This window comes from Lutjanus erythropterus, chromosome 12 (assembly GCF_056507025.1).
Source record: "Lutjanus erythropterus isolate fLutEry1 chromosome 12, fLutEry1.hap2, whole genome shotgun sequence".
NCBI classification, from domain to species: domain Eukaryota; kingdom Metazoa; phylum Chordata; class Actinopteri; order Lutjaniformes; family Lutjanidae; genus Lutjanus; species Lutjanus erythropterus.
The window spans coordinates 21,866,377-21,892,432 of NC_139328.1; the positions used below are offsets into that span (position 1 = coordinate 21,866,377).

The window sequence follows — 26,056 nt, forward strand, 5'->3', positions numbered from 1 at the left end:
CTCTAAATAGAGAGTAGACTTAAACTGATATTGATTTTTTTTAGGTGAACCTTTTTTAGGTGGCTAAAATATCTTTTGTTGCTGACCCTGTCACAGCCGTCCATTGCTTATTGTCTGTGCTGGTACTCCTCTCTGCTTCTCAAACTGGGAACATGCCAACATCCATCTGTAGGTAGTATGCCAACTGAACACAGAGTACCTCATACAAGCCTTCATCAAATAATCCAGACAATCCCTTTAACAGCTTTTTTTGCTTGTTTTTTTTCTGTTTTTTTTTTCTGCAAGTTTTCCTTGTTACCTGACATGATGCGTACATTGTTTGAGGAGAATCTTGTCATTATTTGATTTTCTCTTCCCCACACAGAATGTTGACAAGTGGTCGTTCGATGTCTTTGCTCTGAATGAGGCCAGCGGGGATCACGCACTTAAATTCATATTCTACGAGTTGCTCACAAGATACGACCTCATTAGCCGTTTCAAGGTAAAGCTACAAAGATTTAAAGTGCCAGTGGTCGCTGCTACACCTTCTGTTTGTGTCATTAAAACAAGGAGAAACTGAAAAAATTCAGCACATATCAGAATAACCTTCACAATTCCCCTTCACCATGCCTGATTTGATGGAAGTGAGCACACTCACTTGTCTGCCTCTTAAGAATTAGATTGTGTTGTTGTATTTCAACAATGACCATAATATGAGGGGGGTTGGACATACTTCATCTCATCTGTTACTGGAGTTCATTTTGCACAGCGTCTCAAAGCTGAGGACACTCCACTTGAAGTGACAGCATCTGAGAGAGTAAATGACACGGGCAATGAGATGAAGCCGACATGAATATGTAATCGTAGTCTGCAGTAGCCTAAATGATTCACGATGCATGATTTTATGACATCAATTTCAGATGCTGAGGAGGACTGTGCACGCATTGAAATTGTATGCACTCATCATTTAAATCACCAGATAGCTTTACAAAGTTTTTTACTGTCTGCAGTTTTTTTTTTTTTGCTTGCAGTCATTTGCTGTTGTTTTGTCTGCTGTCAGATCCCGATCTCTGCAGTGGTGTCATTCGTGGAGGCCCTGGAAGTGGGATACAGCAAACACAAAAATCCCTACCACAACCTGATGCACGCTGCTGATGTCACACAGACAGTACACTACTTGCTACTCAAGACTGGCATGGTGGTGAGTGGGATTGACTATAAACTTGCCTGTTAAAAACCCACAGAAACCAGTTGAACGTGTCGATGTGTGAGAGCCAGAGGGGCCAAGTGACATTTGAGCAATTTTACAGGAGAATCAAAACAAAAAATGACAATACTTTGCCCTGATTTTCTTTATTAAATTGAACGTCTTTGGAAGGAACATTTTATCTAAAATACAATGTGAAAAAATGGTGTATCAAATGAAAGAATTAAAAAACATTTACATTAATAAGTCAAAAAAGGTAAACTATTCTTATAATACAGAAAGTCCTAAAAATCTGATAAACAGTCCCTCCAGGATTTTGCAGACTGGTTTTGAGATTGTTGCAGCCTAAAATTCTGATTTCATGGCACATTTTGTACAAAATTGTGATGCTTGTTGTAGGTACCTGGGGGTGTTCACAAAGAAGTAAAATCTTGTTGGAGCTCAAAGTCAGTCAAATCACCAAGCACAAAATTACCTAATATTAATGTGCACAGACCATTGATAAATGTCAATAACAATGACAAACCTTGTGTTCTTTTCAGTACCCATAACAAAAAATAAAGTAAATAATAAAACAAAGCGAGTCTATTAAGAGACTTACAATCTTGACAAATATCCATTGTAATAATGTTGAACATCTCTCAGAAGTTATCTGTCAAATATTTAGGTCACTAAATAACAACTACATTAATCCTAGTGAAATAACCATTTGGTAATCAAACTTTGGGAATGTTAAATATCGCAGTATAATTATATACAGCAAGTACAGCATACATAATACAGATCACGTAAGTTTCTGACTGATTCTAAACGAGATGCTTGTTGTTCTTCATTAGTTAACCTGTTCCCTTCTGTACCTGCATTCACTGTGTCTTGTATTAGGCCCATATATACAGTATATCCCCTTTGGCCCCAAATAATTCAGTGTGTTCAGTATTAGGTCTTTTGTTTTTTGATTTACAACTCTAGATTGGCTAATTCACATGTGCTCTTTTTCAGAAGAAAGTGCTAATCAAGAGCTTTCATTTGATATATACACATCTATCTCATTTTCACCTCAGGTGGCACTCACACCCCTCTAGTTCTCAGCTGTCGATAAAGGCATTGGTTTGGTTCCAAGCAGGAAAGCTTAGTCTATGAAATCAAGGCAATTTTATCCACATGGTATTCAGAACATCTCTGTTAGCTGCTGTATGCCAGTCTAATTACAGCTTTGCCTGACATGCAGCTGCTAAATATGGCTTTTTTTCTTCTTGGAGAATCCATGAGCCATTCTTTTATGAAAAAACAACAAGACACCGAAAAAAAAAATCATCCTTTAATCCCAGTGTTGCTCAGGGCAGGTTTGAAAACCCAGATTTCGAAGAATATCTGACAAAATGTGACTTACTAATGGTTATTGTCTCAACATTTGAAGTCAAATGTTTTCTTGCCGTTACACTGATTCATTTCCACTCTTCATATTTCATGTTGCTTTTGTTCTTTTTCCATTTGGTGACCTATATTTCACTCCTTCCCACTAGAGTGACTTTAGGGCATTTCTGTTGCTGCATTCATTCCCCAAAAAAAAAGAGAAAACGGTACCCTCGCTAAAGCCAAGTTCAAAGTCCCCAAGCAGCTGGCCGCCCCCGCTTCCACTGTTTTTATTTAATCACCTTAATAAGGCGGCTGCGACAGCTGTCGACATGGTGTGTTTCTGTGGGCAGTGCCTTGCGGAGTAAACCACATTACTGCGAGAACACCGGGCTCCTGGGAGAGCAGGAGAACAGCATCTATCATTTCACAGGCCCTCCAGACTCCATTAAATCAACAATCAACAGGTCATTCATAAAGCCAGCCCCATGAGGAAATATACTGAGGGATGGATTGGCCATCTTGTCCCCACCCATCCACCCACCCCTCCCTCCCCACTGTTCTTAATGACTCCCCCATCCCCCACTGTTGATTAGTCACCAATATCGACTGGGCCTCTAGAGCTAAATCCTCACTCTGTGTACGTGAGTGCTCTCACATGCATGCACAAATCAGAGGAAAATGCCCACTCACAGGTGTGCTGATGCTGCTGCACACACACACACACACACACACACACACACACACACACACACACACACACACACACACACACACACACACACACACACATTCACACACTCCCATAGCTAAAACATGAACACTCGTAAATAAAAGCATACACATAGTCCGTATTATTCACATTCTTTTGGCCGCTTTATCTTCAGATTCAGGTAGTTTTGTGGGTGTTGCTCTTACTTGCTAACAACAAAATTTTCACAATTACTGATGCTTTGGCAGTTAAAGCAGTTCGTGCAGAGTTAGATGAAACATAAATACTGCTCTCATGTCTGTAGTGTTAACAGACATTGTGATGAAATACAGTATGTTCATCAACAATCTTTTTTTTTACCATAACAAAGAGCAGGGAGAAACAGCTAGCCTAAGTCCATTTGAAGGTCACAAAATCTGCCTACCAGCACCTCTAAAGCTTGCTGCTAAACACGTATATCCTTTTTGTTTAATCCATACTAAATGCAAGAATGACATGGAGTGGTTTAATGGGGGGTTATGTGTCAGGCACAGATAACCAGGCCAGATGTTTCCCCCTGTTATCAGTGTTAAGCTCATCTCATCTAACCCTTGGCAAGAAACAAGTAAGTATTTTTCCCAAAATACAGAGTTAAAGAGTTGCTGCTACTGCCACATCATCTTCTTCTTTGCTGTATTCACACATTGTGCCTAAAAGGGTTTAAACTTGACCTAAAAACTTAAATATGAAAGTACGATGTCTATTTTCACCTTGGACAGCCTTAACACATAATGAAGAGAGCGTGACTTTTCATTTATGTTTGTTAACAGTGACACACCAGAGTGAGACAGAGTCTGAGAAGGAAAGAGTAAGAAGGAGCGTTCAAGTGACAGTTTAAAATGTGATTCTCAATAGAGCTTGTCTTATCTAAAGTTTCCTTTTTGCTTTGCTGACCTTTCCTCTATCTTTCCCTCCCCATTTGTTTCCTTTCATCCCTGACTGTAATGTATTCTTGGTGCCAAATACCCCTCTCTGCATCCTTTATATCACTTTTCTCCTCTACATCTTTATGACGTGATGAACCGCTCCCTGCTTTCCCCTTTTTTCCATTCACTGGCTTCTCATTTCTCTTCTCTAATGTCTGTCCATTCTTTCCTCTTGTGTTCATTATTTTCCCTTCTTTCTTTCCTGTCCATGTCTCTTTCTTCTCCATCTCACCCCCCACACACCTGCATCCTTCTATATACCTCTCTTAATATCCCCTTTCTCTTCCCTTATCTTCACCACCAACTGCTTCCTCACACCCCATCTCCTCCTCTTCTTCTTTTCCTCTTCTTTTGCCTCCAGCATTGGTTGACTGAGCTTGAGATCTTTGCCATGATCTTTGCGGCGGCGGTGCACGACTATGAGCACACGGGGACCACAAACAACTTCCACATTCAGACAAGGTAATGGATCATAAAATCAAAAATGCATGGCACTGACTCACCCAATCAATGTTTTCATTTACAGCAAGGGGGCTTTACATTGACATGGAGATCGCCTGCAGTGCAGTCATAACACTGAGGCAGGACAGGCGTCCAAATGAGCTGTAGACTCCATGCCCTTGAGGAGTTGAGTCGGAGAGAACACATTTTATAATTATAATTAGGAAAGTTACTAATTTTGTCTTCATAGCCTTTATGATTCTTGAAAGGAATCCTTATTTTCACAGTAAAAATTTTGCAGAGTCCATTTCCTATAGCCCTTCATAAAATAGTCCAGAACCCTTTAATTCAGAAACTTCTAAAACTATATAAGTAACGTTGTCCTCTACTTTTCTATACATGATGCATTTCAGGGAGGGAAATCCTCCTGATTATTTCATCTTATTTTGAAGTAAATTCACAGAATTACTCTGACTGAGTCAGATAGTTATCTAATCTTGTTCTTTCCTGTATTATTATTAATTTTATCATTTTACAGGCTTCAAAGCATCTCAAGAAAGGACTGCAGTTCAAAATTAGACAGCTGGCTAACACTGGCATATTTACAGTGAAGAAATGTTAATTAATGTGTGTTTTCCTTATGATAAATAAATGAGCAATAAATTACAAACTTGACCTCCATGAACTTCGTACTAGCAGTGGTCAAACTTCACTAACTTACTTTGGCTCTTATGAACTTTGTTTCATTTGATTTATGCATGTGAAAAAAGAAAAAAAAAGTTCATATTTTTTTCTCATTGTGTGCGTCCTGACTATTTTTGACATTGTGAATATTTCTTTATGTATTTCAGGTACAGTAAAGGTAATAGATAAACCTTCCTTGGGTTCTTATTTTTCCCTTTTTGTTCCTGGTTTGATTTTTGAGACCCTCCTCTTGTACACTGGACCTCCTTAAAATTAAAATACACACAAATTAATAAATCAACAACAGCAATTAAAAAAAAAGATGAATTATTCTCACAGCCATCTAAATTGAATGCTGTACAGAGAGGACAATACACAGTGTTTAAGCAACAAGAACTGATCATATTTATAATTAAATGACCCATTTTACCCATAAATTGAATTGTAGCAACATCTAACGGTCTGTTATTTCTCTATAAGCTGTTCTTTCCAATGTAGACCAATTAGAGATTTAGTGTTGGGCAAACTACTTTAACACTGTGTTTTACCAAACTACTAGCTACTTCACAATTAAAAGTACTTGAACTACATCTTAACTGCTCTCAAAAAATGTAGCTTGTAAAACTAAAACTACTAAAAAATAGTTCACCTACATCCAAAATACATCACAGGATGTAAAATGTACAGTAGTTTGCAATTAACTACCTAAACTATATGACACAAAGTATGTCACTATTAAAAAAGCTGCTGAGATTTGAATTAAACTATAATCCAACTACTGCAAATTGTAGTTAAACTAGTATTTGAACTACATGCATTTAACTACACGACAACACTGGAGAGACTTGCTTTCTCTTCCTCTTTGACAGGTCAGACACAGCTATCCTGTACAATGACCGCTCAGTGTTGGAGAGTCACCATGTCAGCGCTGCATACCGCCTGCTGCAGGATGATGACGAGATGAACATCCTCTACAACCTCTCCAAGGATGACTGGAGGTCAGTGAGGCAGATACTTAAGACAGACAAGACAAGAGAAACGGAAAGATGGAAGAGCTGGGTGACAGCAAAGGCAAATAAAACTCGGAGATGTAATAGATATCAGCGAGAGAGAGGCAGACATGACAGATAGGAAACAGGCAGGTCAAACAGAAAAGTTTCCCAATGTACCTCACCTGTTCAAAAGTGCTCCCAAAGTGAACCTATCTCTTATTTTTCAAGATTAACAACTGTTCTCAGTGGAGTAAAAATCTGAAAAGTTGGATTACCTTCAAGGTCCAACAACTTTGTACTAAATGGAAGCGTTAGGTGTGATAATACATTAGAGGAGACAGCTGCAATCCGATTTCTCATGCTATAAGCTGGGACTTGTCAAAGCAGATATTATAAATAGCTCTCAAAAACTGTGGTGACTGCCTTCATTTACTTTAGCGACTTCCGAAATGAGTTGGCTTTTATTACCCGTGAGTTTGACAGTTCATTATACAGCACATGGCTCATGTTTTCCTCTCCTTTTTGTCTTTTTGTCTCTCTTTTGTGTTGATCCAGAGAGCTGCGGGCTCTGGTGGTGGAGATGGTGCTGGCCACAGACATGTCCTGCCACTTCCAGCAGGTTAAGGCCATGAAGAACTTCCTACAACAACCCGAGGGGTCAGTTTGCCTCTCCCCTCATGACTGTTTACAGTCCCTGCCCCCGTCACAGCAATTTACATCTTCATTAACCCTGCCATGAGATCACTGTTTACTACCCGCTGTTTACAACCCAATTAACCTGCCCTGAGGGGTGCAAAAATCACCCATGTTCATATCAAATGGACTGTTCCGAACAAACAAGGGGTGATGTCTGTTGCTCAGGTGTTTAAAATTTTATTTTTGCTGCCAAATAGTACCAAATGTTGTGCATTCTACAGCAGAGGTATACAGTGGGGTATTACTACAGGCCCTCTCAGGCACAAACACAGGATACTTTGTGTTTCTGTGCTGGAAATCTGCAGCAGAGTTATGGTGCAGTCACACCAGAGCTGGCAAGATGAAATGTATTTGCACACTGTGGTGAAAAACAGCCGGTGGTAGAAATATTGCTGGCAGGTTTGCTGGCACAGCGTAGGCTGCTACAGCGAAGATGACCAGCCTGAAAACATTCCACAAACTATGCGATATTACCAACACTCCTGTTCTGCTGCTTGTAGTCTGAAATACATGCATACAAACATAAATAGCAGCTCTAAATACTTTCTCACCACTTACAGGCTTGAATTGGCAAGTCTGTTTCATTTTATTGATAAAATCTTCAGCACAGCAGTATATTTCAGACGGGTGCTGGTCAAGTGCAGGTGATGTGAGAAGAATCAAAATTGAAGAAGATCAATTGCTGCACACTAAATCCTCAGCTCTGGACCAACCTAAAACTTTTCTGCTCTTCTATTTAAACACTTTGGGGTATAAATCACAGATGTGATCACAAGCGCCGCTATATTATTTTAACATTACACATACAATTTGACTTCTAATGATTGCATCATACAGTCCAAGAATACAAAATATACCATGAGATGAATTAAACTAGGTATAGAGATTACTATGTACTTTGTTTTGTTTTCTGTTATTATAATTTTTGCACTAAAACAATCATTAACAGGTAACAGCTGTGACAGGAGTGATTATGGAGCTATACACTTGTACAATTGAAAGCTCTTAAGGGACCACTGTGACTTGCAAGTCAAATGTCATGTGACAGAGGGTGTAGCCAAGCTAGCCTTACTGCTAACAAGCTCAGCTGCTAGCATATTTGTGCACATGTAAGCAGCCTTCAGGGATTTCTGTCAGAAAGGCTTTCTGCCAGAAAGCATCTCTTTTTTACCTAAACTATGATCTTTTCCTAAAACTAACCAAGTAGTTATGGTGACTAAAACTAATCAGAGGGTAGCCTTCTGACACCTTCCTCTTTCATAGGTGTCCCTTGAGAGCCTGATTCTGTTCAGCAGACTTCCGCCAGATTAAAGATAGAACAGATTATATAAAGAACATAAATTATTCTCAGATTCAGCCAGGTTGAATGGTAGGAAGACATGGGCAGGTGTACTTAGAACAGGAAGTGAATGTGTATGTATATAAATATTCAAATTAACTGATGTTTTTGCTGCACTAGAGGTTATCAGACTGCAGCCAGAGCTTTATTTTCACACATTTTGAGTAGAGCCCCCACCACAGTGACTGACAGCTGTGACTCTACATGCAGACACAGAGCTGTCGTTTGCCACCAGAAATAAAAGAGAGCTATCAAGCAAACTATCATATGACGTGATGAGTCACCACTGCTGATGTGGCTGTAACACTGACAAGAGAAGGCTGAAAGAAATTCACTGACCTTCAGGCTACTCTTCTCTTTTGACTGAGATAAAGTCAGGACTAGAAAACTTGCTAAGGAAGCAGTGATGGGGAGATAAGCAGCTTCCTGAGAACATGTGTAGAAAACAACAATATTGTGCTTCTTATATATGTGAGTACACCTCAAAAGCAAAGAGTGCTGACTGGAAGGTAATCATCAGTATACAGTATAGGGCACACACACACACACACACACACACACACACACACACACACACACACACACACACACACACACACACATACATGCACATGAATGAGTGAGAGATTGCAGTCTGCAGGAAGCCGTAATGCTGAATAGACTCTAATGTGAAGTAATTTCAAACCAGTGTGCTCCAGGCCTGCTTAGAGAGCACTTTAAGACCCAATCTGCCACAAATGGAACGACAGGAAATTTCAGCTTGTCTTTCTCACCTCTGTCTAACCTTGTGCTCTGTGTGTATGTGAGTGTGTGATTTCATTTGTGAGTCTGTTTTCCATACTGACCTGCGTCTGTTCGTTCATGCTTCAGTCCATTAAACATGATATTTTGATATGGTTATCAGGTGATATCTTAGACACCGCTGGTGTCTGATGAGCTGAGATGCAGAATCTTCACACTGTGTCCCAGTGGAGAAAACCGATTAGCCTAATGGAGGCAGTTTGATGAAAGGGGAATTTTTTTCCCCTCTTCTTTAAGTGGAGATATATCTCTGTTTTTAGGTGGCAGTGGGATATGGAAGGGATAGTTCAGATGATTTGATGTGGGGTTGTATGAGGCACTTATCACCAAACTTCCCCCAGTTAGGAGAAGCAGAGAGGGGCACCAGTACAGAAACTAAACAATGACGTGCTGCTGACAGGGTCAGAAGGTATTTTAACCACTTAAAAAATAGGTTCACCTAAAAAAATCAATATCAGTCTAAGTATACACTGAATTTATAATATAATAGTATCATACTGGTTGTGAGGCGATCTCTTGTCTTCCTGTGTATATGATGGGGGACAAAAGCTACTGTACAAAATCTGCATCTGCAAAAAAACAGGAATTAGAGGACAGTTTTATCCAAGACACATTACAAAGCCCAAAATGAATAAATTTTTACCATGGTGAAAACACTGATGCAAGGCAGTATTGGTAACATATTGAGCACATATTAAGCTCTATAAAAATATCCACCCTCTTGGACCCTTTAATGTTTTATTGTGCTGTTCTTGCACAAACAGTCCATTTCTGTAGACATATTTGCAGCTGTGCCACTTTTTTCATCCTTTCTTATGATTGAGCCTACCGGCCTTCAGGAATACTTGGAAATGTTTCTGCATTCTTTGCCTGTTTAGTATTTTTCAGTAACCTTGTAGATGATGTAGTTTTTGCCAGTGTAAGTGTATTTCATCTCCCCGATCACACCTTAATTACACAAAGTTGATCTCATTTCAACTTATTATGGTACCTACAAAACCATTCAGCTGCACCTGTGATGACTAAGGTGTGTCTTATTCAAGGATGAAATGCTTTTTGAAATTCAGACATGTAGATCAATTTATAGAGATTTGTTTTCACTTTATATAAACATCTTTTTCAGTCAAGAAAAACAAAAAATCAAAAAACCTACTATGTGATTCACTTAAAAACAGCACTGAATACAAGAGTATACATCACCTTTTAAGAAAACAACATAACAAAAAAATGATGCTTTCTGACTGACGCCAGTTTTTGAAGTTGTTTATCTGCTCTCTTTTGCAGCATTGACAAGCCCAAAGCCCTGTCCCTGCTGCTGCACACAGCAGACATCAGCCACCCGGCCAAAAGTTGGGACCTCCACCACCGCTGGACCACCTCCCTACTGGAGGAGTTCTTTAGACAGGTGAGTAGCTGTACCTCGGGGTCATAGAGTAAATTATGAGTAGCTGGTCCAGTGAAAATGTGACGTTCAGACACATGTAGAGCGAACGTGGCAAGCTTGTCAACCGGTCACATACACAGAGCTGCGAGACACACAACTGATTATTTGTGAGGTACATAGTTATAACTACAAGAGCCCTGCAATACATGTAATATTTTGTCCACTTTCCCTTTATATCAATGGAGGTAGACTAATTATACTACTAGATATATATTAACACCTTTGAGTTGAAAATAACAATAACAATAATATTTTCTAGCTAATGAAACAAATAAAACCAGCAAACAGTCAATGAAAAGCAAGTAAAATCAAGAAAAGATTTCTTAAAGCAGCTTGTTCTATGGCTCCAAGTCTCTGACTGTGAAGGCTCTGTCACCATTGGTTTTCAGTCATGGCTCGGGAACAGATAAAGGACCTCGAGGATCTCAGGCTATGAACTGGCTCGTATGCGACTAAGAGGTCAGATATATAGCATGTAGAGGTGCCAAGGCAATAGTGAGATCTTAAAATCAATTCTAAAACATACTGCTCCCCAGTGCAAGGAGGCTAAAACAAGGGTAATGGGGTTACCTCTGTCATACAATCAATTTAGTTGCTGTTATTAAGCTTTAGATTGTGCCATGCCAGTCTTTCCTTGCTATAATTTAGCCTAACCTTGCAGCATTATTTGCCTTGTTTCCAGACAAGCTGGCATGATGTGGTACCAGTGGATTCCTTTGGTCTTCTAGATTGACTTGATACTAGATACCAGTTCATTCCAGCTTTAAAATTGAGCCCACAACAACCTCTGAAAGAGAGTAATGTCAGCCAGGGACATGGACATCCCCGCAGAGTGGAAGAGGTTAAATTACACCTGTGCTTGTCCTGCTATCTAAAAATAAATGTTCTATTGGACCAGCTGTGGAGTCTGGGTGAAGCAGTTTTCCCAGGATTCCTTAGGATTGCCAAAAGATGAGACACTAGATTGCAGTAGAGTTGATTCATCTTTTCTCAAAATGCTAGGAACCTTACATCACGTTTAACTGCTGCCTTGGTGTTCAGATTGTACTGCTTGTCGGCTGGATGTCAGCAAAGCTATTTATTTTTCCAGTTACGTCCCATGTATGTTAGGCTACTTTCACACAGCTGCAGTGTAACACCAAGAATAAAATAACGACGATATCAGTGAATGATTGTCTTAATATGATGCTTTGGCACAGCTCTCACCCCAAAGCACTTAACATTAGTGAGATAAGCAGTCATATTCACGAGTTTAATTGCGGGCGCTCTGCTTTTTGTCATGTTTAAAAATGATGCCATGACAAAGTGCCATGGCAGATTTAAATGTAGTACATTACCTCTTTGATAAAACAATGCATTTGGCAAAAAAACTTAATACATTGTGTGTTTGTAAATGTCATCAAGATGGACAGACATTTAACTGGTGCCACACTGCTTTCATCTCCTCCATTATTAATCCACATTGTCCTCATTATCAGTGCTATTGTTATTGTGGCTGCTTTCACAAGACTTTTGTCTCTCGGGATATGAATTGCAGATAAATAGTTTCTCTAAAGAACATTGCCTCCTGACTCCACATCTCATCTGTTTCTGACAAATCAGAAGAGAAAATGAAACACATTTGTGGCCCAAAAGCACTCAGGGCGGGGGCCAGACAAATCCACAGCCTGTTGATAGAAGTGTGAGCATATGGTGTTCTGTATGGTGGTGGTGTGTGCCTGTACTGAGTGTGACTCAGTTGTGTGTGAGTGTGTGTGTGTGTGTGAGAGAGAGAGTGTGCCTGAATGTTTGGAGGGCAACATTTTCATAGAAATAAAAGGCTGAGAATGACTTTAACTGAGAAAGCTATATATTTCCAGGGGGACAAAGAAGCAGAGCTCGGCCTGCCGTTCTCTCCACTCTGCGACAGAAAGTCCACAATGGTGGCTCAGTCCCAGATCGGTGAGTGGCTCCTCCACCGTTACATCCTGTACACTGCCTGCATGATGGTGGGTGTCTATGTGGGTGTACAAGTTCTGCTCCTGCATGAGAGTTCATCTGTGAAAAATTTCATTTTCTTTTGTAAAAGAGCACATTTTAGGAGTGTACTACTCCCTCTATTTATATACATTTATATCAGACATAACTTATACTTTCATGCAAAATGTTGTATCCCATCTACAAATAGCTCTGTACTTTACCACCTTATGTTTGATTGATGGTTAATTATACAGTCTGTTTCGGAGAAATATTAAATTCACCTCCAGCAAGGTCAGTGGCCCAGTGTTCTATCTAAATCTGCAAGCGAAGCACCCACTATAGATGTGTGGATATATTTAAATAAGCTTATTTTGGTTCTATCAACATGGAAAAAACAGTAATTTAGACATTGCTTATTTCTTACATACCTGCTGAATTTGTTTCTACAGTGATGTTTGAGGTGGCTGTTCTGATTTATTGTATGTTTAGTCACTGCACCATATTCACTTTAATTTCCATGCCCCATGATTCATGGCTTGGCTCTAGAATTTAATGCTTCACACATCCACCAAGTTTCATGAAAAACAGGCCAGTAGTTTTTTCATAATCCTGCTAACAGATAAAAAGAAACCGAAACATAACATCCATAGTAATGATGGATAAATTAACAGCTTTTGTTTTTTGTTTTTTATTCATTTATTTTTTTCCATTTTCACCCCATGTACCGTGGCTGTTGGTCCTCTGCAGCGGTTGCTAGTTTGATTCCTGCCTGTGGCCCATTTGCTGTGTGTCATTCCCCCTCTCTCTACCCCCTTTCCTGTCATATCCTTAGCTGTCCCTATCCAAATAAAGGCAAAAGCCCAAAAAATTATCTTAAAAAAATAGCATTAGGAATGGATATCTTTGTATCTAGAAATGACAGGAGAAAGACTGCAGCGACTACTAACAGTGTAAATGTATACAAAGGCATGTTATTATATTGTTTTAAGATGGACTTTGTGAACCTGTGCTTTCATAGCTGTGATTACACAGTAATACTTGAATACATCAGAGCTTCTCCCCTCTGCATTTTGGCAGCTGGACTTGACATCTGTTGCATGTCTGTCTGTTCTTAGAGAAGGATCCCTCCTCTGTGTCTCTTCCTGAGGCTTCTTCCTTTTTTTTTCCTTGTTAAAAGGGTCTTTGGGGGAGTTTTTTCTCGCCCTAATCGAGGGTCTTAGGACAGAGGTTGTCATATACTGTACAGATTGTAAAACCCCCTGAAGCATATTGTATACTATGTTCTGGGCTATGTAAATAAAATCTGACTTGACTTGAATTTACTTGACTTTGGAACTTTAAAACTGAGAGGGACAAAAGGTAACATTAGTCCTTGGTTATTAGGGTTTACACTTATAGATTTAATTCTGTTTGTATCTCAGATTTGATCATTTCATAACATTCTGGAAACACCTGTGTCCTTAATTCCAGTGTTAATTTCACTAATTACAACGTTACAGCAGTTGTTCTGGGATTTTTCCATCAATATGAATCTGTATAAACTGACATTATGTTCTCTGATGTCCTCATTTCTAGGGTTCATTGACTTCATTGTGGTTCCCACCTTCACTGTGCTGACGGACATGATGGAGCGTATCATCACGCCACTCATCGACGAGGCCTCCCATTCAGGTTTTGCCGGCTTTAGACGCTCGAGGTGAGCAGCAGCACTTTCTCTGAGAGATGATTTAAAAATGAGAAGTTTGGACTTATGAGCTGCTCAGCAGCAGGACTGAGCAGATGGAAGTGGGAGACTGTATGCAAATGTGAGTAAATTTTAATTAACCAGGATGGTTAATCAAGGATGGAAAAGTTACTGTTTTCTACCCTTCACCTCTCATCCCTGAGTCTGAGTAACTGTTCGCTCAATGACGTGATTAAACCTCAGCAGCTTCTCTGCAATAACAGCATATCTAATGGAAGTATTGAGAAGAGCAGATGAGTCTTCCATGAGTAATCCATTTCTGTGCGTGGAAATGTCCCCACCTTTCATCAGGCAGAGCCACACACCTTGAAATTGATATTTTAGAGATGCTAGTCAAGTTCACCCCTCTGTCCTTAATCAAGAATGGGTCTCAGTGTTGGATTGGCATACACAATAGCCTCTCAGGATAGAAAAGGAAGTGATTTTGTCTCCACTGGTTTAATTAATTGGTCCACTACTTTTCCTTCAGCCACGTACTAAATCAGGTTTGTGCAAGCTTTGAAACCAAACAAATGAGAAAGTACATTCTGCTCTTGCGTTACTAATATTTAAACTTTCCTGAGAAAAATGATTTGAGTCTGTTATTTGTTTAAACTTTGTGTCTTTTTAAAGTGAGCTTATTAGAAAATGAAGCAGTACTTGGGGAGTCTGGCACTCCGTCTCCCGCTGCACCTGCACATCAATATCAGCCTCTGCATTCTCTTCAACAGCAGTCATTAGCATCACTCAGTGGGCCTCCAGTCGAAGCAAACCAAGTGGAAACCTCAGATAGTGTTGCCACTTGTGCAGTCTGCTTGTCTATGTACACACCTGGGTGCTTATGAGCTGTTTCTTCACAGCATTTAGAGCTGCTTTCAATCTTCTCTAACCACAACTGCTTCCTCTGTCTGCCTCTGGTTCATTCCTTCTTCTTCTTTCAATGTGCCTCTCAGTCTGAAAGCTTGTGTTCTTTTCAAAGGGAAAACAGAGTCAGTCTGACGGTTTGTTGGCTGGCCACTTTCCAGTCCGGGCTGAAATATCTCAGCAACTATTTGATGGATTGTTATGTAATTAATGGTACTCAGATGACGTAAAGTCTAAAGTCTCTTTCACACAATCACTGCAACCTCAAACAGATTTTACATGACCAGCTCCATAGTACAAAGTCTGTGTAATATCCAGGCAAGTAAAAGAAATGTTTTACTTGCCAGACAGCCAAACTTAATTTACCATAATGAAAAATGAATGCTGTTAAAAAATAAATAGTAAGGTTTAGAGGGCAGAACTTTTTTTTTACAGTGGGGATGTTATTAGTACTCTTGTCATGCACCTAAATACTTCCACCTCTTTTTAGTACACACAGCTTTTAAATGAGGGGTAGTTAGGTTGCTATAGTCAGCCATAAAGTGTGTAGATAGTAGATAAGCTCAGGTTGCAGTATAATACTTGCTGAGAGGTTGTGTGTTGTGTTTGCTGCCACAGAAAATAAATAAAAAGTCTCTGTTCTTCTTATATTCTTCACTGCGTGGTTGGTGCAGACAGCTAACTTAACTAGTTAGCAGCTACAAACCTGGAGGTTTCCCTTTTTCATTTCTGAGCTGTTCCTTTTTAGATTTTAGATAGCAGTGACTTGTAGCTGCCAACTAGCTAGCTGTGAGCTCAGCAATAAGTGTCTGCAATAAATGTAACATTATGTATCAAAACTACTGTCGAGTTTTAGGTGGCTGGAGGAGCACTGTAAACTGAAAACAAGACGGTTGCTTCTTATGTCACTGTGCAGTGCATTTGGGATTAGAGCTGCTGCACAGTCACATTTACTTTTCACTTGCCTGATTGGATAACTGCATGTGGCATCCCACTGGCCCGAACAGTTTACTTTCCCCAGGCAAGAGGGTAAACATTAATGTCGAGCCCTGGGGCGTGTTTATCATTTTTCTGTCATGCAACTGGCAGGAAACCAGAATAATACAGACAACAAAACAAAACACTGTATTTTCCACAGAATATGTTTTGTGTCATGTCCTGCATCCTGCGCGCTCTACCCAGGAGCCACCAGAGTATTTCCAGTAGGTTAGAACGCATCTGACACAGACAATCTCCTGTTGTTTGCTACATGTGTGAAAAGGACATTGTCCATTTAGTTTATATGAAAAAAATCTCTAATGACTGGGGTGATCCATGACTCACTGGTTCATGTCCCCCACGCGACTGATTGGAATAACTTTAGTGATCTCTTAATGTATTCCAACAAGTTATTGCTTTTCCATAAAGTTGGGGGACTCACAAGGGACACATTTGGAAAAGAAACTGTTGCAGCAGTATTCTTATTAGTCCCTTGTCCCTAGTATCCCACCTCCAACTGGTCCAAAACGCAGCAGCTAGGCTTCTTACTGGTTTCAACAGACGACATCTCATAACCCCAATCCTGGCTTCCCTCCACTGGTTTCCTGTGTGTTTTAGAATTGATTTTAAGATTTTACTGATCACTTTTAAACTAACTGTTTTTTAAACTACTAAACGTGACCGTGTTTTCTCCATCAGGACCGCTTGACTTTGAAACAATCTGCCCAAGGAGATAAGGCTTGGAGATTCAGTGACATCTTTTAAATCGCTTCTTAAAATCCATTTTTATAGACTTGCTTTTATGTAATGTTGTCATCTCGTTTTGATTTATTTAATTTTATTCTTTTATTTGTACCTATTTATATTGACATTGTGTGATGTTATCTTATTTCCTCCATTTATTTATTTATTGACTAGACACCATCATGTAATATTTCTGAATTCTCCTTCCTCTGTTTTATTTATTCTTATTGTCATGTTTTAGTGCCTGTGTCTTATTTAGCTTTATTTTAGCGCTCCTGTCTGGCCTTATTGTATTGGCCTTCTGTTATTATTTTGCGTCTGGGGTATCCTGCTCTTTTGCTTTGTCTGTCAAAGCACTTTGTAAACTCAGCTTTTAAAGGTGCTATATAAATAAAGACCTTGTTTAAGTTCATTTTGTAAACCATTAAAAAGATTTAGTATCAAGGCCAGTTTCGATACCCAAGATGATATTTTTTCACACTTCCTAAAAGCTTTTTCAAAGCTCCTTCCAGAACAACAACACATCATTTAGACTACATAGTAGGGTGACCAGACAACCTGAAAAGTTTGGGACTTTCCTGAAGTATGAGTACAAATCCTAAATCTTGTCCCGTTTATCCTGAATATTAACCGAGAGCTTCCTGTATGCAGTCGGACTCGACTCGACTTGAGACTTCAAGGTATAAATGCTCAGGAGGCCTGACTTGGTGACACAGTAATATTGAAAATGCTGCGCTGAATGTATTATGTATTTTGGAGCGCTGGCAAATCTTCATGAATAAATAATAACAAAACAGTGCTATGATATGCACAACAAGCTGCTCATGTCACCATAATAAAGAAGACTCAAAATACAAATGAGAGAACCCTTTCATTAAATTTTCAATTAGTCTACATAAATTAGTTGATCAATAGTCTTTTAAACTCTCTGAATCTGTGAAAATATTCTGATCAAATCACTTATGTAGGTTATGATTATAATTCCTGCTTTTAGTTGTTAAAAATGTCCCATTCCTTTTTGTAAAACTTGTAAGCATATAATTGATGTGATTGACCTATTGCACTGATCAGGCTATAATAAATAACAGATTCAGCCTGTTTTAAACCAGATGACAGATGCAGGTGCCATTGCAGGAGGAATTGTGTTTAAAAAAAACTAAAAAAAGATGTGCTTGTGAGCTCCTACAGCCTAATGACAATCTTATCTTCTGAAAAGACATCAAAATGACTGTAGCACACCTGTATGTAATGGCTCAAGCGTTTTGTAAGCACAGTCAGGACACTGCGCTTCATATCATCCTGTGAACCTATAACTGATCTTCATATTGATATTCACTCATTCATTTTCTGTAACCGCTTATCCCCGAAGTGTCGTGGGGGGCTGGAGCCTATCCCAGCTGACACTGGGGTTCACCCTGGACAAGTCCCAAGTTCATTGCAGGGCTGACACATAGAGACAGACAACCACTCACACTCACATTCAGAGAACCCACGCAGACACCGGGTGAACATGCAAACTCCGCACAGAAAGGCCCTGCACCAGCCAACTGGGTGATTTGAACTCAGGACCTTCTTGCTGTGAGGAAGCAGTGCTAACCACTGCACCACCGTGCCACCCCATGCAATCATCAGTTCAACATTTTAATTTGTCCAGATACTTTGGTTTATGTCCAAATATCTACAAAACTAAAGACACTTGCATGTTTTCATACTCATTAGCATTTAGCTCAAAGTGTCAGCACAGCTGCACAGAGCAGCTAGGGAGGCTGTAGAATCTCTTGTCTAGTCTTGTTTAACTTTTAACTTCCTTGTTTTTTCCCCTTTCATTTTTGTGTCAGTCTGAACAGTATTACCTCAGAGGAGAACAAGAGGCACAGTGTGAAGAGCATCGGCTCTGACAGCAGCTCATCAGGACAAAGCTCTCTGCTGACAGTGGACATAAAGAACTTCAAGGCGTTGTGGAATGAAGAGGTGTATCAGAACAGAGAGAGGTGGAAAGCTCAGGCTGGTAAAGGTACAGTACATCCAACCAACCATGTATATAATGCAGTAAAATGGAGGTGATTTGTAGATTCAGGACACATTAATTAATGCTCTGGTAAAACTGATCTGTCTGAACAGATCATGAGCTCCACCAGAATGGGTAAAATTGGCTTATAAAGCTGCAATGCTCTTAGTTTGCTCAGAGGGGGATTTTGAGTGACCTGCAGGATTTCATTGGGTACTCAGTGATCGATATGTCCACATGCATCAGTTTTTATCTCAATTATTTATTTAATCAAGCTGATAAGGGGTTCAATCTGGGAACCTATCAGATATCATCTGACCATGATTTTGCCTCAGGGGACAACAGCCAGTGTTTCCGGGCTTCCAGTGCAACCAGTGGATATCCAGATATCAGAAAATGCGTATATGGGCCAAGAGTTGCGTCACTGTTTACAGTCTGATCAGCAACTTGATCTGTATAATAATGTGGCCAGCGCATTTTGCCTCTTTTGACTGTTGACCAGAATCCAAACAAAGCACCCTCAGACTGAGTAAATATAAATACTACCCTACAAACCAATATGTTTCAGATACCAAAATCTTGTCTCCTGCCTACAGATTCTGCTTTCATGGGCAGATATCCATTTGAAAAGACTATAAGGGGTTTGTGAATCATAACTAATAGCCTTATTAATTGCTAATAAGTTATTAACTTTTTACTTCAGTTGTAATCCACTAATAAGAACGTTTAGTTTAGACTGTATGAAATCTAAGTGGCTGGGATTTATCCTCCTCTTGCATAACACCTAATCTCTCTTTTGTCATTGCTCTTTAGTGAATTAAGAATCAATTTATTAAGAGTTTATTTTAATTTACAACTAGACAGATGATGGGTTATTGTAAGAGGTTTATTGTAACATTTATTAATGAGTTATTGACATCTCTAAGAGTGGGATCATTAAGTGGCTATTATCAATACTTTATACACTATTTAAAATGGATAACATGACTGAATGTGAAATGTGTTGATTGTAGGGATGGACCTATGGAGAATTAACACATCCCCTGAGCTCTACACATCTTTGAGCTCATTATTTTGGTTTTCCAGCCTGCAACTTTACTGTTTTGGTTCATTCTCACTGCATTCATCCGTAATTTCTTTTGCTAAAAAAAAAGCTCTAAAAACTTACTGTAAATTACCTGCTCTGCAACCAAACAGCAGATTGACAAACTTAGCAATAAGCTTGTGAACATAATGGAGCATTTAGCAGCTAAAGAGTATTTCCCTCAGAAGTTGGTGGAGACCAAAAATAGAGCTAAAAGAGGGTGTGAAAGAGGGAAGTGATTATCATTCATTTGTCAGATGGCCAGAAACACAACTCCACAGGAAAGTGAGCTTTAAGTATGAATTAGTTGGTGCTGAATTAATGCACGTGGACTCACAGTCAAACTCTTGCACATGCTAACCTTCTGTCATGCTGCGTATGACCTCAGAGGCGGAGGAGAGAGCTAAAAAGGAAGCAGAGGAGCAAGCCCAGCAGGAAGAGGCTATGGAGCCCCAGGAGGTCCAAACAGAATCCGAACAGCCTGAACCAAAGGAGGACAAATTGGAGGGGGAGGCGCCCGAGTCAGCAGAGGCCAGCAGACCAGCAGATGGTGACACAGGGGAGACGGAGGAGGAAGCACAGCCTGAGACCACCACACACCAGAGTCCTCCACTGCAGAACGGTACATCCCTTTAACTGTGTCATCCTATGGCATGGCCTGCTGTTAAAAGATGTGACATAAGGCAATTTTTTTAAATGTCCTATATATACAGTGCATTCACATGAAAAGTAATTCTCCATGCCTGAGTGATCATTAAAAATACGGTGAATGTCTCAGTATTCCTGTACCCTGACCTTTAGTGCCCATTCACTGTCCTTTAACCCACTAAATAATTCTGAATCTATCAATAAGGAGCCCCCAAATGTTCACAGTGGGAATTCTTTTCAGAAGAAAAAGAACAAAATATAATTTAAAATAAATTCTGGTAGAAATTATTCTGTGGGTTTGAAAGCTGTTTGGCTGCACAGGATGAGTTTGTAATGAGTGACTCACTGGCAGGTCAGTGAGGTTGAAGATGTTTTTACAGACTTCATAAAGGCGAGAGGATGCTTTGAGGATGTTTATTTTCCTGTTTTGGATAGACAGTGCATGTGTGCTATCACTGAATGTACGTGCGTCAGCATGATGAGAAGTAACACAGCGATTCTGACTTTTCAGGAGAGTTGTCTGAAGGAGCTGAGTCTCCAGAGGGTGAAGAAAACAAGAACAAAGGAGTCGAAGGTGAGTTTGCTCCTGCAGCCCACCACTATTGACAAAAAAAATGAACAGAAGTATCTACACTCAGTTACAAGTTTGTTATACACACCAGTCCAACACGACAGTCCTGCAGTAAATCCTCCCTTCATAAAAAGTTTTTATTTAAACTGTTGATTCAACTTTATGATTATTGCTGTATTATACAAAAAGGTCTGGACAAAGTAACAGACACTTGTATAGATAATAAACTGGCAACTGAGTGTATTTCATGATCTTATGAATAAAAAGTTAAAACAGTATTTCGATTTAGTGTCCCTGAATATTCCTTAATTACATTTGCAAGTAAATACTATTCTGTTTTAGAGTGAATGCACTGTGCATCAGAAAACATTTTAATCTACAAGATATGTGCCTGTCTAGCCAAGTGGCATTTACATTTTTTTTTCAACTGTTAACAAACTGTCAATACTGAGGCGACTTTTTCAAAACTCTTTATACAGTCTGCATTACCAACATGCATCTTGGCCAATTAAAAACAGTGTGTTTCTGTAACATTTAAGAAAAGCGATGTAGATATATGGTATATTTTGGAAAATGTGGTCAATACAGAACACAGCATTCAACATGCGTTATGGGAGGGGCCTGAAATTTTTCAGTAACCTCTTAATAGATAATAAATTTGCTTTTTTAAACACAGATTTTAAACAATAGGGATTAATATGCAATGTATTGTATATTAATCCCTGTATCATGATACAAATTGTATCGCCAGCTTCTTGCCAATACACAGCTCTATTCAAACAGTTGTCAAAGCAGTTTAATAAACTCAGTTCCCCTACCCTTTTAAGATATTTACAGATTAGGCATTTCATTAAGGGTACTGTCCCACAGTTTCCCAAGAAACCTAACAAAATGATTCATAATATCATGTCTTCTAATTCAACAGACAAGGGAGCAATTTCATTTATACTTGGACTAATGTCTAATTTAAACGCCTTCCTTGTCTGGAGTTAGAATCACATGGGACCTCCAAGCAACAACTGATAAGGGAATTTGGGCTAAGAGTTTGGAAAGGGTCCACTGCTCCTCCTCCGTGTGTACTCAGCACTCTCTGCTTCAATTTAAAGTGGTACTTCAGGGGCATCTCTCCAAATCTAAACTAGGTAAAATATACACACAAGTCAAACCTATTTGGGATAGATGCAAGTCTGTGGATGTAACTTTGACTCACATATTCTGGCCAAACTTAGAAGGTTATTTTCAAAGCAGTTGATCCAAAATTGATCCAAACCCTCTTATGTCACTGTTTGGAATTACACCTGACAGGCCACAGTTACCTATCGTTGGCTTTAGCACCCTCCAAGCTTGATGCCCTATATTTAGGTGGATTTAGGGCTAGGTGATGTATATATTGAACAAATATGAAACATTCTCAAATTAATACTTTGGTCTCTATATGACGTATGTAAGAACACAAACGGTTATTTCTATATTGGCTATTCCTGATGTCTGCCACTGGGTTGGGTTCTCTATGAAATCAGATGAAACAAGCCTGTTTTTTCATTTTCCATGCAGGCAAAATTATGTTGCAGCATGAGGAGATTTTTCTTTGGCTAATTTTATTTTTGACAGCATATTATGTGGTTATAATGGTGGTAACATTATAGTTTTTGTTCACAGGGGCCATCAAAATCAACACAGTATTAAAGTTCCTTACAGCAGCCTGTAGCTTCCAGCTCCAAATGGTATCTAATCATCCAATTTCCGGCTATTTTAATCATCTTTAGCCTGACTCATAGCTGCTAGCTAGCTAGCTCACTTTGACCAAAAACCCCGCTAGACCTCCGTCACACAGGTTACCCACAAGTCCACCTTCCTTCAAGTTAAAGGCTCAGTCGTTAACATATCTGTGCAGAGGCTGTAGGCCTGCAGACCAGATGGAGACAGAAATATTTAGGTCTGTTACTTAAATTAAATAAATTTGCAGCATTTCCCCCCCAAAAAAACAATGTATACATTCACATAATCCCTCTCAGTCATCTATTATAGTGGTGTCTGTTTCTGCAGAGACCCTGCCCTCTCCCTTTATCTCCTTATTTTCCTCATTATTTTGCTGTTCGAGACACTTCACCAAACCAAAATTGATGTCCTGAGAATGAGACAACAATCAACCATGTTTCTGGTGCATTTAAGGACAGCTTTGACAAATCCTACTGATTCTGCCTTTTAAGCAAAAGCAGAAGTACAACCAACAAAAATACTCTGCTGCAAGTGCAAGTCATGCATTCTGAGGAAAAAGTAACAGTCAGTTTTATAGCAGAATTTACTTAAAGTAGTTACTGTGCAGTGACATGGTCCCTGTCTGTGTTTTACTGTTATATATGATCTTCTTAGATTAATATTACTGCTACATTAATGTGTATACTGCATTTTATTGCCGTAGATGTTTAGGGTTTAGCTCATTTTAGATTCATTATACATTGTTTGGTGGTTTAATCCACAGCGATGCATCATCATCTACAAGATTATTATATGCTTGCACTATTTGAGAAATGATGGCATGTTATTTTAGAGAAAAGAAAATTTAATCTTTTTGACATTCTTCGACAAATATCAGCACGGGAATAAATAATGAAATTATCAAGCTTTGGCCCATTACACACACCTCGGTGTGTTTTTGTCATCTCAGGCCTGGACACGCTGCTTCTGCTTGGCCTCTTATAACTCAAATTTTCATTTCACAATTTCACTTCACTTTACTAAGTGCCTTAAATTAACTGTGGCCTTTCATTATATACACTGATATACAAGCGTACCATGTTGTGCATGACTCTGTGAAGTGTATATATAATCTCACCTAAATTAAAAAACTGTTTTGTTTCCTTAAAGCAGAGGTAGCGATGGAATAAACCAGCTGTCTTTCATCCTCTCTGCGCTGCTGTCGACCTGAACCTGCATTTTACCCAAAATGGGAGAAACTGACTCACTAACCAGAGGGAAGACCATAAGCTGGACTGTGTTGCCCTCTACAGGACACCAAGAAACTGACACCTTCACTTTCTGTTTTTGTCTCTACGATCAACTGCTCTTACTTTTCACCATGTTTATACTCCCACGCTCTTGTATGCAGAGCTTGTGGCTCTACCCACGTGCATTATGCCTCCCTCCCTCCTGCTTACCGATAAAGACGATACAGAAGAAGATTTAATGACCGTAAGATGACAGCAATGATGGCGGGGGATGAAGAGGAGCCTTCTGAAAGACTTTTTTAGTTTGCCAATATTTACTTCGCTCTATGTCGTATGTTTGACTCAGACATGTAGCCATTGTACACGTCCCACTTTTCACTGCTGTGTTTTGCTTCTCTGTCAACACTCTTTATAGTCTTGTCACAGCAATTTATTTTGGTCTTTACTGAATGATACATAAGTGCAGATTTGTGTGAAATTGCAGAGTAGATACACATTAAGATGGACTACAGCTATAGTCCAACACAGTATGTACAGCATAAGAGTACACTGGGGTTAAATTCACAGATCTATAGCACTACTATTTTACTAGCTAGTACTCTTTGAAGGTATAGTTTGGATGTTTTTGAAGTGGGGTTGTATGACTTGATGGTCAGTGTATTACCTACAGGAGACGGCAATCAAGACGCCCTCAGTTGGGAGAAGCAGAGAGGAGTACCAGCATGGAAGCTAAGCAATGTGGTGCTGAGGGCAGGGTCATTTGCAAAATGTATTTTGGCCACTTAAAAAAGGTCCACCCTGAAAAAAATCAATAACAGTTTAAGTGTACTCTTTAGAACATTTTCACTGTTCACTGTTTCACTGTACTTTGCGGGCAGGCAGCCTTTTCTGATGGGAAACTGCCATTACATAAACCAAATGTCGCTTGCTTCACACCTTTCAAACTCCATAGGTGGTCTAGCACTGTTAATCTAGCACTGCTGTGTGACTTTGTTGAAAACAAACTAACTCTATAAAACACCAAAGTCACACAATAACACCAACCAACTAACAGATCAAGGCAGCGTAGACCAGAAAGTCCTGTGTTCTGCAAGATAAAATCACTGAATTGTCTGTGGAGTTTGGTTGGTTTGGGAAAGAGAGAGAGAGATATTTGACTTATATAACAGCAGTTTCCCGTCATAAAGGGCCGTCTGATAAATAAATATAGCAAACACTTAAACTGATACAGTTTTTTTTTTGTGCTTTTCTGTCTAAAATCTGATTTGTTGCTGATCCTGTCTGATCCTGTTTGCTAAGCTTCTGTGTCGGTGCTCCTGCTGCTTCTCCAAACCAGGTAGGTGTTGATAATTGATGAGTTCCTCATAAACCCCACTTCAAATAATCCAAACTATCACATTAAACAAATCCATTCTATGTAGAAAACTTTTCCTCTGTGCTTTAAGAGCTCATGTTGAGAGTCTCGTATGTTTGCTGAAGTTAAAACAGAAACCACTTTACACCACCAGCTGTGGTTCAGTTTTTCCCATCAACATGTTTACTTTCCTAGTGCTTTCCTCCGACGTTGTGCAATTCTATGTGCGTTCTTTTCTGCGAGGTTTATATTGTTGTTTTGGTCCACTCTTTACTGTATATATTGAAAGTTTGTATATGTGTGGATCTGAGGAGGCGTAGAAATCCAGTGATTCCACAAATCCACCAACGGATATTTTTTTGGATATAATGTAAGATATTATAGTGAAAAACATCCAAGAATTAGAATGCAACTTTTGCATTTCAGACATATCACACACACGCAAATGCATTGAAGTTTTTGTAATATATAAAACCTTTTTGTTTACCTTTTTTTGGTAACATTCTTATTAGTTTATGTCCTATACGAATCATGCACTAGATGTGTCTAATATCCTCACACT

The 26,056-nt window shown here is 39.3% G+C and overlaps 1 protein-coding gene across 2 annotated transcripts in view; it reads left to right on the plus strand.

The window, feature by feature from the left end:
- The window catches only part of pde1cb (phosphodiesterase 1C, calmodulin-dependent b), an 85,194-nt gene extending 60,278 nt beyond the window's left edge, over positions 1-24,916 (plus strand). Inside the window, exons 6-17 of one of the 2 annotated variants that reach the window (XM_084731889.1) lie at positions 365-481; positions 1,040-1,180; positions 4,578-4,678; positions 6,211-6,339; positions 6,889-6,990; positions 10,454-10,574; positions 12,473-12,554; positions 14,148-14,268; positions 18,720-18,895; positions 20,362-20,595; positions 21,133-21,195; positions 24,061-24,916. In XM_084731889.1, the coding sequence (XP_084588015.1) occupies positions 365-481; positions 1,040-1,180; positions 4,578-4,678; positions 6,211-6,339; positions 6,889-6,990; positions 10,454-10,574; positions 12,473-12,554; positions 14,148-14,268; positions 18,720-18,895; positions 20,362-20,595; positions 21,133-21,195; positions 24,061-24,080 (1,407 nt within the window). In that variant the 3' untranslated portion in view covers positions 24,081-24,916. The remainder of the gene's footprint in view (positions 1-364; positions 482-1,039; positions 1,181-4,577; positions 4,679-6,210; positions 6,340-6,888; positions 6,991-10,453; positions 10,575-12,472; positions 12,555-14,147; positions 14,269-18,719; positions 18,896-20,361; positions 20,596-21,132; positions 21,196-24,060) is intronic. The other variant, XM_084731890.1, reaches the window with a different exon arrangement.
- The last annotated feature ends 1,140 nt before the right edge of the window (positions 24,917-26,056 follow it).